This window comes from Nicotiana attenuata, chromosome 7 (assembly GCF_001879085.1).
Source record: "Nicotiana attenuata strain UT chromosome 7, NIATTr2, whole genome shotgun sequence".
Lineage (NCBI taxonomy): Eukaryota > Viridiplantae > Streptophyta > Magnoliopsida > Solanales > Solanaceae > Nicotiana > Nicotiana attenuata.
In genome coordinates this window covers 39,096,952-39,109,775 of record NC_031995.1, presented here as the reverse complement: position 1 = coordinate 39,109,775, position 12,824 = coordinate 39,096,952, and the positions used below count along the sequence as shown (strand labels likewise).

Genomic DNA, 12,824 nt, shown 5'->3' with positions numbered 1-12,824 from the left:
AACGACCCAGGGGTAAGAGAAGGAACGACCTCGACCTGTCATCGGCTCCGCCATAGAGTACACTGATTTTTTCATTCTCATGACTCGGCTTAGATCCCCCATTATATAAAGGGGTTCCGGGTCTTGTAATAGGGAGATAACTGGTAATAGAAAAACTGATTCTCTCTCCGATCTTTATCTCTGTATCATTCTCTCTCTCTCTTTTATCATTATTATTGTTCCGATTATTGAAACAATCTTAGGGTTTATTATCTTCGACTACGATTTACCCCTTCATCTCTTTGATTGATTTGCTTAAAAAGAGTTTAACATCTTTTGAGTCAAACAATAACAGAATTGAAACAAATGATAAATATAGGCAATATAAAATCGTTGAAATTAAACTTTGTTTTCCATGTAGAGATAGAGAAAGATATAAAAACCCTTAACAATCTTAAAAGACAACTTTTTAGTACTAAAAAAAATTAGAGCAGAATGAATATAAATTGTTCATGTGGTCAATTTCTACTTGATTTGGAATTGACGCATAGTTGATAAAATTTAGTTCAGCCCTACTCTGATCATCTACAACAGATCAAAAGATGCCAATTTAGACATATACATAGCAAATCGATGGGACAGAACAGTACCAGTTCCTTTCTGGCCCTTCATCCTCTATCACATACACTTCTGTAAATATACATTAACAAGAAAAACATGATTTACAAACACCTTCCAGAGATCTTGAATCAATTACTTGGCAGACACAATGTTTAAAGGGATGACTAAATATCCGATGTCAAATTGAAGTTTCTCATCGATTTGAATGCTCTTATATACACTGTTAACTCCAAAAGATCTTATTGGCTACTTCCTCATACAGTGATGATCACCTTTCTCATTCAAAACTTGACTTTGTGGCCCTCATAACCCTAAACTGACTAATGGTTTCGCTCAAGACCTATGAAATCTTAATCTGGTTTGCGATTGTCACTAGATGCTTTTGGCCCCTATGGCAGAGCCAAAATTTTCTTCCACGCCCCATTTGCACGTCCAGATGTCGAAGGCAAAAAGTTCATGATAACTGACTTGCCAACAGCTTGTTCTCAAGAATCACATCTTGGAAGAGGCGCTGACTGATAAGTATAATGGGCAAAGCTCATCCTGTTAGAGGAGAAAAAACTGAATAAACTATACAAGCTAATGTACGCCTAGCATCTGAGTCAAATTGACATATCATAACCTACCTTTCGTTCACCTCATAGTACGAAGCCACTTTGACAACTAGAGCAATCATACTCTAAGAATTCGAGTCAACTTGTAGACCTGCAGGAGTAAAAGCAAGTAAAAAAACATTTGTACATCATGCCCACCGGTAAACAGAGGATGTAAGAGAGCCTGTTTTAGCAAATATATACTATTGACAAGCGCTTTACAAAAAGAAAACTCCCTTTTACAAAACTAGTATCTCTTGTAATACCTTTTAATAACATCGAGATACTTCATAAAAATGTTGCAAGTTTACAGAATCCTACACAATCAGAAGCCTAAATAGGGGGGAAAATTCAAACCTGAGCACTTCTACTTGGTAGAGGCACTTCCAAGCAAAATCTCATTCCATCAGCTCTGAAATGGAAAAATTAAGACATGCCTAATATAAAAGCTGATATGGATATCATGTAGAAAATTCAGAATTTCTTCCCAATATAATTAGAGAATGCAAGTAAGCTACTAGATATTTGTCATGTAGAAACATGGAAACTTCATCTTCCCAGTAGATGTAAAACGTAAATCAAGCGACTAGTTACCTTCTACTAATGGTTCTTTGAACAATATGATCATGTCCAATCAGTCCTCTACCACCATACTTCTTTTCATCTGTATTTAATGTGACCTAAAACAATTTAAGGAACAATAGGGTAAGAAATACCAACACATTATAGTCAGAGAAGTTACAAAATTCATAGATCATGTACGCCAATGAAGATGTCAGCTGTGTTCCTCAATAGATGTACTATTCTCTGAAATTTCAAATCTGTAACTGATGGAAAGATTAAAGTGAGTTGTTTAATTGGAGGAAGGTGTTCGTGAGAGCCCACCACTTCTTTTTTGCTTTTATTTTTCCCAAGTATGAAAGAATTAGAAATGTTTTAAGAGTCACTGTTAAGAATGTTAGCGTTAGGGAACTGTAAATATGACAACAATTTGTTCCTTGTAAATAGAGAAAGGTTTTTCCCACTACTTAAGGTTAAAGTCTTGGCATGAAACGGGCGGCACAGCTGAAGCTGAGCCTCCGTGCCATTAGAGAAATACTGAGATGAGACGATCTTCGCCATGCGCACAGACGTGCCAAGTGAACTGGGATAAGAATAGGCTAGCTTTTGTTCAGTAGGACTGAGTGTCAGACAAGTTATTTGTGTACCACTGTCGGTATGGTCGCTATGGGGGAATTAACCCATGACAGTTAATATCAGAGCAAGGAAAGAGCAAAGTAATGCCGAGGTGATACCAAGCACAGCTGGTGTCACTGCTTGGGTTTGAGCTTACTTGTTCGAGCATAGATGGATTATCAGTTTTGAGATAGTATTAGAGCATAGTGGCAGTTCACATTTTGCTAGGGCCATAGCCTTTATATCAGGTCAAGGAACATGAGATCAAGGGAGAGAATAACTACTTAATATATACATGGTAAGCAGGTATTCTCTACTCTAACTACACCAGTAAACATTCGAAATACTACTAGATACAGATATTCACAAGCCTGGGCAAAATTGAAATAGAACTAGTCACATGTGTAAAAATACAGTCTGCCACATCGGGAACAATTCTGTAAAAAGTATCTACAAAAATCATAGGTGTAAGACAATTGTCTTCATGCATTTCTCATTTTTTTCTCTACTATCTTACATCATAATACTGGGTTGTTGTATCTTACATCATAATACATAGTATATAAATTCAATTTGGTTCTAACAGTTACTTTAATCAATGGGGATAGAGAAACAGCTACACAGATTTGTTCTGGATAGAGAAACAGCACAGATCTGTTCAACTTGCAGAACCCTTTTTTCATATTTGTATTTATCTTAATGTGGAAGTGAGAGATGAAAATTGGAAAAAATGCTCATATCCTCACTCAAGCTAGTGCTTATTCTGATTTACTATGGAGGCTGGCCTAGAAGTAGGGACAGAAACAAACAGCTACATAAATCCTTTTCAACTAGCAAACCCGCTCCATATTGATGGGGGATTGAGAGAGATGAAGATGGGAGAAAATGTATATCTCATACAAGCTAGTGCTTGTTTTAATTTACCATGAAGGTCGGCTTAGATACTTCTCATCTCTGTAAGAACAAAGTGAAAGATGCACAAACATTTACCTCATTATTTATATATAAATGGCGGGGTGACCATATGACAGTAAATACCTATGAGATACCTTTATGCCCGACTGAAATAAGCTCTCATAAACTTGGCCACAAGGAACAGCAAATGCGGAACAAAAACTTCAAAATCTTGATTGAGGCAGAAAATAAAAAAAAGGATAAACGACACTTACTTGATACTCTCCAGCTTCTTCCACACCTATAGTGTATCTTTCATATGCATTGACAGGATGAAAGTTGAACACAAAGAGATTGGGGCCTCTCAAGTAAGAAATCACCTGTTCCAAAGACAATTTTACTCTTTATCTTCGAAAAAGATACTGACGAATGATAACAGTAAGCAGGAGGGTTGATTTAGAGAGAACACAAATGAAATTGGGAACTCATATACTCTGCCAGTTTGTTGAAAAAACTACGGAAGAAGATGCTACGAAGCATGAAAACTTGGGTTTGCAACCCTAAGAGTTCATTTCAAGCAAATGCACCAACGTGCCAACTGATCCATCACTACTATGACATCAAATGTTACTACTGGCATCGACCAAATGTTCGTCATACAACTCATTCGTTCCAGCAACAGGCAATTATTGTGATCCTTTTTTCTCTTGGGGGGCCACAGCCCACAGATAGAGCTATAATATGAAAATCCATCCCTAGTCAGGACCCACCAATAAAGCGCCATGTAACAGCAGCATCATTTTATAATACTCATCAATCAGGCACAACCGATAAAAAAAATCTCGTCAATCAGGCACACCAGAAAAACCAGATAGAGAAAAAATTCATAATGGAAAAATATCAAATGAAAGAGAAATTCTTTGTACCATGGTAGTATCATTGACATGGTGAATGTTGGCAAGACCTCGCAACAAAATTCTCCCATTTTCATCCAAGTCCATCATATCCTGAAAAATGGAAGGAGTGAGAATTCTCTTCTGTCTTTTTTCCTCTGGTTGCAGAACAACTATTATAATTCACAGTGGAATAAACCTCCAGTTCCAAGTTATCTTATCAACCAACTAATTAAGATTATGGAGAGGTGTTATTTTCCACTTCGTAATCACGGTATGCAAAACAGCACAAGTGAGCCAAGTCTCATTCAAGTATAACAGACAATAATAAAGAAGGGAGTAGCCCTAGAACCTCATTTATTATTGCACAATTACGAGGACTGCCTTCATTGCCCATACTGTATATCTTTTCTATACAGGAAGGTTGCTAACGTGTTTATTAACCTAGAGAAGGCATATGACAAGGTCCCTAGAGACGTCCTTTGAAGGTGTCTGGAGGTGAAAGGTGTGTCCGTGGCTTACATTAGGGCGATAAAGGATATGTATGATGGAGCTATGACTCGGGTTAGGACTGTGGGAGATGACTCAGAGCCTTTTCCGGTGGTTATGGGGTTACACCAAGGATCTGCGCTCAGCCCGTTCTTATTTGCTCTGGCGATGGACGCACTGACACATCATATCCAAGGAGAGGTGCCATAGTGTATGTTGTTCGATGATGATATAGTTCCAATTGATGAGACGCGAGGCGGCGTTAACGGGAGACTGGAGGTATGGAGGCAGGCCCTGGAGTCTAAAGGTTTCAAGTTGAGTAGGACTAAGACGGAATATGTGGAATGTAAGTTCAGCGACGTGACGGGTGAAGCGGATGTGGAAGTCAGGCTTGACTCACAGGTTATCCTCAATAGAGAAAGTTTTAAGTACTTAGGGTCAATAATCCAGGGAGATGGGGAGATCGACGGGGATGTTACGCACCGTATTGGGGTGGGGTGGATGAAACGGAGGTTAGCGTCTGGAGTCCTGTGTGACAAGAATGTGCCACCGAAACTCAAAGGTAAGTTCTATAGAGCGGTGGTTACACCGTCCATGTTGGATGGAGCTGAGTGTTGGCCAGTCAAGAATTCACATCCAGAAGATGAAAGCAACAGAAATGAGGATGTTGAGATGGATGTGTGGGCACACTAGGATGGATAAGATTCGGAATGAAGATATTAGGGAGAGGGTGGGCGTGGCTCCCGTGGATGACAAGATGCGGGAAGCGCGGCTTAGATGGTTCGGACACGTGCGGAGGAGAAGCCTAGATGCACCGGTTAGGAGGTGTGAGCGGTTGACTTTGGCAGGTACGAGAAGAGGCAGAGGGCGGCCTAAGAAGTATTGGGGCGAGGTGATCAAGCAGGACATGGTGCGGCTTCAGATTTCCGAAGACATGGCTCTTGATAGGAACATGTGGAGATCGAGCATTAGGGTGGTAGGCTAGGGGGTAGTCGAGAGTTCTTCCCTCTTTGTACCGGGTAGTCTGATAGAGTTTTGTTTAGGTTTGTTAGCGGTCTATGTTGTGTTCACATTGTTGTTTTGCATAGTTTTGTGTTATTGTCCTTTCACTTATTCGTGTTGTTATTTTCTTTCTTGCATCTTTTGTTGTTACATGCCTTTTCTCTTGTTTCTTTTCTGATATTATTGTCTCTTATGTTGAGCCGAGAGTCTCCCGGAAACAGCCTCTCTACCCTTTTCGGGGTAGGGGTAAGGTCTACATACACTCTACTCTCCCCAAACCCCACTAGTGGGATTTTACTGGGTATGTTGTTGTTGTTGTTGTTGAAGGTTGCTAATGAGTGGAAGCCGAACTATATTACTCCTTGATGGAAAACAAGGGGGAAAAGCACTATGTGGCATCCAACAAAATATCTCTTAAAGAGTACACGCAAAGGGAAGATAAATTTAGTGACAGTCATTTGCTAAAGCCCAACTACTAGAGTTGCCTTGCATTACTCTAGATCAGATAAATTTAGTGACAGTCATTACTCATATGGTCTATTTTTTCCACACAGAATATTGGAAAAAGTCTGTCAGAATTAGTAAAAACCAACAATGATGTATCAAAGCGGAACAAATTTACTCCTTGAGGGGGAAAAGGGAGAAAAAGCAACAAATAGAATACAACAGAATATCTAACAAAAAGTTGACCTCAATTGCAATATACGTTTAGTGACAGTCGTATAAGGGGAGAGAGGGGGGGGAGCACATTTTGCATAGTTAAAAGTTCAGCAGTTACCTTATCAAATGAGAACAATTGATTATTTACGTCATTTTCCAACAGATCCCACTGACGGTTAGCTAGTGAAAATGAGAAATTGTTGTTTGGCATGGGAAACTCAACCCTCTGTTGCAGGATACAAATGACATTTGTTACTAAATATACAGTATCATTTCTGCACCTGCATAAGTCACAAGTGCAGGAAATAAATATTCTCACCTTTGGGTGACCAAATTCATTGCCCATGAAGTTGAGGTATGCATGACCACCAATTGTAGATGTAATTAATCTGATCATCTATTTAATAAAAGAAAATCCAACTCATAATTAGACATGCTCAAATGCATGGAATATCACACAACCATAAGCAGGTAAGTAATCTAAACTTGTGCTGAAAGGAGGAAAAATAGCATAGTGTATACTTTAGATAAATCCATCCTCTTGTTCATTAAGGAGTTTATCCGAAGGACTACTCTGCTAACCAGAGAATCAAAAATATCAAATTCATAAGCTGATTATTTTTTCCAGAGGTTTAAAGACTAGTTTCTTCCAAGCACATTTAAGTTTTACATGAGTGCAATCCTTATCAACCACAAAATCAAGAAAAGACAAGAATTATACAGAGATTATTTTGACCTCAAGTAGGAGGTAAGCATGTAAGTTCATTAAAGATACTCATTTTGGCTGGATTACCAAAATAGAGTGAAAACAACATAATTAAGAGACGAGTGTAGGGTGGCTGATCATCATAAAAGATCTGATCACTAGAGGAGAACCAAGAAATGTCAAGTAATTAGCTTTGTCTAACAAGCAGCCTCTAGGTAGTACCAGATATTGACTTTCTACATGGACCGTAACCACAAATCAGGAAATTACCTTGTGCAACGAGCAGCCTCTAAGGAATGACTCTTGTGATATAGGAGATTTCTTCGAGGAGTTACCAATCAGTATTTCTGCAAATGAGCGACCTCCAGAAATGGACTAGAAGAGAAGGAGAATTACAACCAATAAGATAATTTTGATTATAGATTCAGAAATTTACAGTATGAAATAAAAGAAAGGAAATAAGAGATAAGTCATAAATTCTACATGATAAAAAGAGACAGATAGTAGCTACCTGGTTGTGATTTTCAGCATACAAAAGCATCTTATCAACATTTTGTCGGCCGCCCACTAATGTGCTAACAATCTAAATTAAGACAACCAAATTAAATACCACCAACTACCATGGCATTCAAAGCTTGAAAAGGAGAAAAATCTTGTTAACCAATAATGCAAGGTTCAACCTTACTCATGGACCATTCATGATCAGGAGTATTTTCAAGTAATGCAAGCCACATCTCCGAGGCAGAAAGATTCACAAAATAATCAAAGCCCAGTCCACCTTGAGAAGTTGGGTCACAAAGTCCCGGATACAGTGTTGCCTACATAACAGAAAGAGAACTTGTCACAAGACAGTACAGGTCTCAAACTAGCCATAAAGACAAAGGAGTAGACTTGGACAAGTAGAAAACTAAACAATGAATTCTCTTATAAAAAATTTAGAGTTCTCTTTTCAAGAGATATCTTCATTTTTAGATAAATTCTTTTCAGGAGATATCTTAAAACATCAAAGGTATACTCCACGCAACAAAATTCAATAACAAAGGATTTCTACCTCCTAGAAACCATCTGATTAAAGCAATGAACAATTTCAAGATAATTGAAAAGGAGCACTTACATCCTCGGCAATCGTGATCACATTTGGGTGAAGAGCATGCAATACTTCATTTGCTAATATGAGGTACAATAAGGCCTCCTTGTCAACATACTGGTTACAGTACCTGCAATGACAAAGCTTTATGATTGTCAAAGAAAGACTGCTCAAGAATGAAATATGCTCATAATCCATCCACCAATGCACATCCTAGTCACATATATTTTTTGGATTTGAGGTCCTTCTATAGCTTTCTTCTTTAATCCACATTACAGTCTCTAGCACTTCCTTATCAAAATAGAACGAGAAAATGCTTGTAAAGATTGTAAATATATGAACTCATATATATCTCACTAGTGAACACACAAAAACTATTAACATGAGACAACTGGCCTGCATAGGCAAGTCGACAACGTAAGTGACTGATAGGATGTAACTTGTGATTCTTACTCATCCATGTCACCAGTAAATGAAGCAAATCCATTGTGTGTATACAGCATGGATGAGAGTGAATGAAAATGGAATCCATCAACATGATACTCCTCCACCCACCTGAAAAAATGTCACAGTATAAGCAAAACGCCAAGAAAATAATTTATTGCGCAATCATGTCAAAAAGCATTTGGTTTTGCACTGACCAGGGAAAAAAAAGAGAGTTTTGTGAAAAATTGAGTTCGAGCATGAACGTAATAAAAAGAAGGATGGTGGTCTGTACTTATTGTACCTTGGGTACATTTATCAGGTCCAAAATACAACAAACCTTGACTTCTAACACTTCACCATACAAAGTGAGAAACCAAGATGAGCTTGTATTGTAATAAACTAATGCTATAAACTGAACGCTATTTCTTTTTCCATTTGAATAATGCCAACAGAATAGTACATGATGAATAATGCCCAAGGAATTATATCACTTGAACATGTTAGAATAAAACTAAATAATTAAACGTGTGTACTCTCTCTAACAGCTTAACATGGTCTTAAAGACACACTCATCCCTATTCTTGGTTTACCCCATCTTGAGCCACCACATGTTATACTGTCCAGTGTCCATGCTCTAGATGTCCAACGCTGAACGTATATGGGGAAGAGAGGGGGTGTTACAGATCCACATTTGTAGAGGATATGAGTTGTAGTCTTGTTATATGGCCTTAGGCATTTGTAGTCTTGTTATATGGCCTTAGGCATTCTCTTCACTTTGAGCCGAGGGTCTATCAAAAACAACCTCTCTACCTTCACACGGTAGGCGTAAGCATCTGTGTACACACTACCCTCCCCAGACCCTACACTGGATATGTTGTTGTTGTAGGCATTCTCTCTACGTCACGAGCTAACGCTTACAGTTGAATTAGAACCAAGACCATTTGCTTAACATAGTATCATGCAGAGGTTCTAGATTGAAGTCTTAACACCACTCATTTATTAAAAAAAAAAAGTGCCATAAAAGAAAAAAATTGGTCCACACGTGAGGGGAGTGTGATAAATTGAAAGTGTGTTCTCACTAGCAGCTTAAGCTTAAGCTTTTACTCCCTCTATTTCATTTTATATATGAGAAGTTAAAGTTAAAGATTACAACATAGAAAGGTGTCATTCTTTTTGGAACATACTAAAAAGGAAATAGTGTCATGCAAAATGAAATAGTGGAATAGATGAGATGCCCAAACTTCAACCAAACTGAATCGCCTTCATAGTACCACTTAGTTACCTATCACAACAAAAAAAAAGTACCACTTGGATAGTACCTCCACAAGAAAAACTAACACGTTGCTACCCTAAGAAAAACTTGATAAAGAAAAGGAAGAAATGTTGACACTGTGGCGCTGCCCTGAGATTGATTTGGTGCTCCCATGAGCCAATAACATATTGGGCACAATCGTGAGACAAACTGTGGACTCATGAGACAAGTTGATATAGAGTACATGTATGTTGCCACCTTGATCAGTTCAGTGGAAATCCATGGTTGTACTATTGCTGTGGATCTATGAGACTTGACTAAAAAGAGGTCATATATGCTATCAGCTTGACCAGAACACTAGCAATTCCACATGAAATTAATAAAGTGATGATGTGTCTCTAATTGAGGATGACAATGCTGACTTGGCGGCTGAGTTATCACTGACATGTTGATTGTCATGACACAATTCTTCAACCAAACCTTTTTAACCTCGCTCTTTTCTTTTCCTTTTTCCTTCACTAGTACTATACTCTTAGAAAATGTGCAAAACAATAATAAATGCATCAACTTCCCCCAAAAATTCAGATAGGACCAAAAGCTTATTTTACCTACTCTATTTTTTTTTTTTTTTGTCCTTTCTGCTTTGCGCCATATGTTCTCATCATTGTACAAAAATTTCCTGCAAAAGCTTTATAAAACTAACTTTACCCATCTTAACCTTACCAATTATAACAAAAGTTAACCCAATTTCGACTACTATTGATAAAAAAGAGCCCCACTCACAATTTCTTTAATCCTGGCCCAAATTAAACATTTGATATCCCAAACCCAGGTGCCTTTTATACCTACTCTTTATCATATTTTTCCCATTCTTTAAGTTTCCTGCTTTCATAAAACTAACTTTTCTCATCTTAAACTTTTACCAGTTATGGCAAAAGTTAACCAATTTCCACTACTATCGAAATAAATAAAGAGAGCACCACTTACAATTTCTTTAAAACTGGCCCAACTTAAGAATAGCTAGTCGGTAGTTATTCATATTCCTCCCCCTCATCTCCTCTAACAATTCAACCTCATACGCTGTTTTTTTTAATGTATTCCTGTCCAAAGCCTGGAAATGAATTCTCAGATTACAGATTTGCTTCATGAGCTGCCAAGTCTATCATCTCTGCTTAATTAAAGCAGAATTTTCTTTTTTCTTTTTTCTGAATACGAGTAGCAGGAGCAGTTTCTTTGAGAGGAGTGGTACCTTTTCTAGCTTCATGTGACACGATGGAGGATCTTTGTATCGCAAACCATAGGTAAGGGATAGAGAGGGACAATTGGATACAATCTGACTTTGAGCAAAAACGATGAAATTTTGTCTGGGAAGCGGCAAGAGGCCGTTTGCAGGTAAGCAGAAGCAATTTAGGATTCTACAAAGAATTAATATGCTAAGAAACCGTTGTGATAATTGACCGAGAACTTTTTTTTCTATTTCCCACCTGATAAAAATAAACTACAATATGAACAAATATCCTATATACAGGATCGTGGATGGCGGTGCATTTGTTGCACCTCATGATACATTTATTAGGTGGCAAAACCTTAATTTCCAACAGATCTTAAAGCTAGCTATGAAACTGAGAGAGGAGCATACATAGGATAGAAACCAGATAACTTTATACTCACCAGTTCAGATTTGAAAGAAGAAAGTGTAGAACATCAAGATCTCCATATTTGAACATCCGTGTGCCCCAGAATTTGTGATTTCCACGTTTACCTAGTTATGCAGTAAATATGGAACTCAGGATCGAAAAAGACATTCAAATATATCAAAAGTATTTAAAAAATAATCATATGTAGACCTTTAATCAAGCTAGTGAAGAGAAACTCCAACTAATTAGAACTTCCATAACATAATGGAGACAACAAAAATAGTATTTGTTAGACAAACTAATTTGGAATAAACAGTGAATATGGCATCACAGTTGTGATGTCAATTTTTGTTCGTTCAAGTTAGAATTTCAAATAAATCCCCAACACTCCTCTTGTTCTGTTCTGTCGTGACCAAGCTTGAGATGAAGTTCAAATTTTTTATGGCCTTATGCAATAAAAGTGTACTTGTTTTTTGCATAAATATAAAAAAGGTAAAGGTAAATGATGGAAACAAATAGAAAAGGAACAAGGTTACAACTTTTTATGGAAGATCCCGTTTCTACTTTTTATTTTATATACATTAATGGTTTACTTTCTTTTTATGGTAAATTTATATATACACACAAAATATATATGCACATTAATACGTGTGTGTGTGTGCGCGCGCGCGCGAGTGCCCACAGCTTTGTTTATGAAGAGTGGAAACATAAATCTAGTTTGGAGGAAACTAAAAGTAGCCAAGCTATACACACCTAGGCACTGAGCGTAGCCTAGGTACCTAGGTGGCCATCCGTGACAGCAGTGACTCAATATATAACCCCCAATGCATATACAACATGAGTAAATAGGTTCTCATAGCCTAGGTATGTCAGGAATTTAGGATATTAAATCACTCGAAGTGAAATTTTCATATAGTTAACCAGACACGTATAGAGATTGTTTATGTTCTATTGCCACGCGGTACACGTGTGAATGACAAGTTTAGGTGAACGAAAGCAAGAAAATAGAAGTTTTCAAACAACTAATAGTCAATCGCAAAAGAGTACAAGGTGAACACAAAAACACATATGTGAGCTATTCCTTAGCTACTGCACATAATAGGGCAAATGAATACCTAACAGTACTCTAACTACACCAAAATTCTTGAAGATCAACGACAATGCGAATGGCCACTACATGCTCTTGCATGGTGCATGATGAACACATGTCACCTAACTACACATTTGATTAAGCATGCCAATGCTGCAGATGCCTGAACTGCACATGGCCAGTTGAACAATTAGCACGCGGTCACATGTGTATATACACAAGCCACAACCAACTGTTTTCCCATTTAACCACAACCAGCTATTCATGGTCTTATGGGCAACAATGATGGATCGAATTACAGGTTTTCAGCATATCTATT

The 12,824-nt window shown here is 37.7% G+C and overlaps 1 protein-coding gene across 2 annotated transcripts in view; it reads right to left on the bottom strand.

The window, feature by feature from the left end:
• The window catches only part of LOC109228961 (1,4-alpha-glucan-branching enzyme 3, chloroplastic/amyloplastic), a 29,574-nt gene continuing 17,322 nt past the window's right edge, over positions 573 to 12,824 (bottom strand). For both annotated transcript variants that reach the window (XM_019394238.1, XM_019394239.1), the window contains 14 exons: positions 11,450 to 11,540; positions 8,554 to 8,655; positions 8,128 to 8,230; positions 7,694 to 7,831; positions 7,525 to 7,596; positions 7,284 to 7,388; positions 6,627 to 6,704; positions 6,426 to 6,533; positions 4,190 to 4,270; positions 3,539 to 3,643; positions 1,788 to 1,873; positions 1,551 to 1,605; positions 1,227 to 1,305; positions 573 to 1,143 (listed from right to left, as the gene is read on the bottom strand). In XM_019394238.1, coding sequence (XP_019249783.1) covers positions 1,273 to 1,305; positions 1,551 to 1,605; positions 1,788 to 1,873; positions 3,539 to 3,643; positions 4,190 to 4,270; positions 6,426 to 6,533; positions 6,627 to 6,704; positions 7,284 to 7,388; positions 7,525 to 7,596; positions 7,694 to 7,831; positions 8,128 to 8,230; positions 8,554 to 8,655; positions 11,450 to 11,540 — 1,157 coding nt within the window. In that variant the 3' untranslated portion in view covers positions 573 to 1,143; positions 1,227 to 1,272. The remainder of the gene's footprint in view (positions 1,144 to 1,226; positions 1,306 to 1,550; positions 1,606 to 1,787; positions 1,874 to 3,538; positions 3,644 to 4,189; positions 4,271 to 6,425; positions 6,534 to 6,626; positions 6,705 to 7,283; positions 7,389 to 7,524; positions 7,597 to 7,693; positions 7,832 to 8,127; positions 8,231 to 8,553; positions 8,656 to 11,449; positions 11,541 to 12,824) is intronic.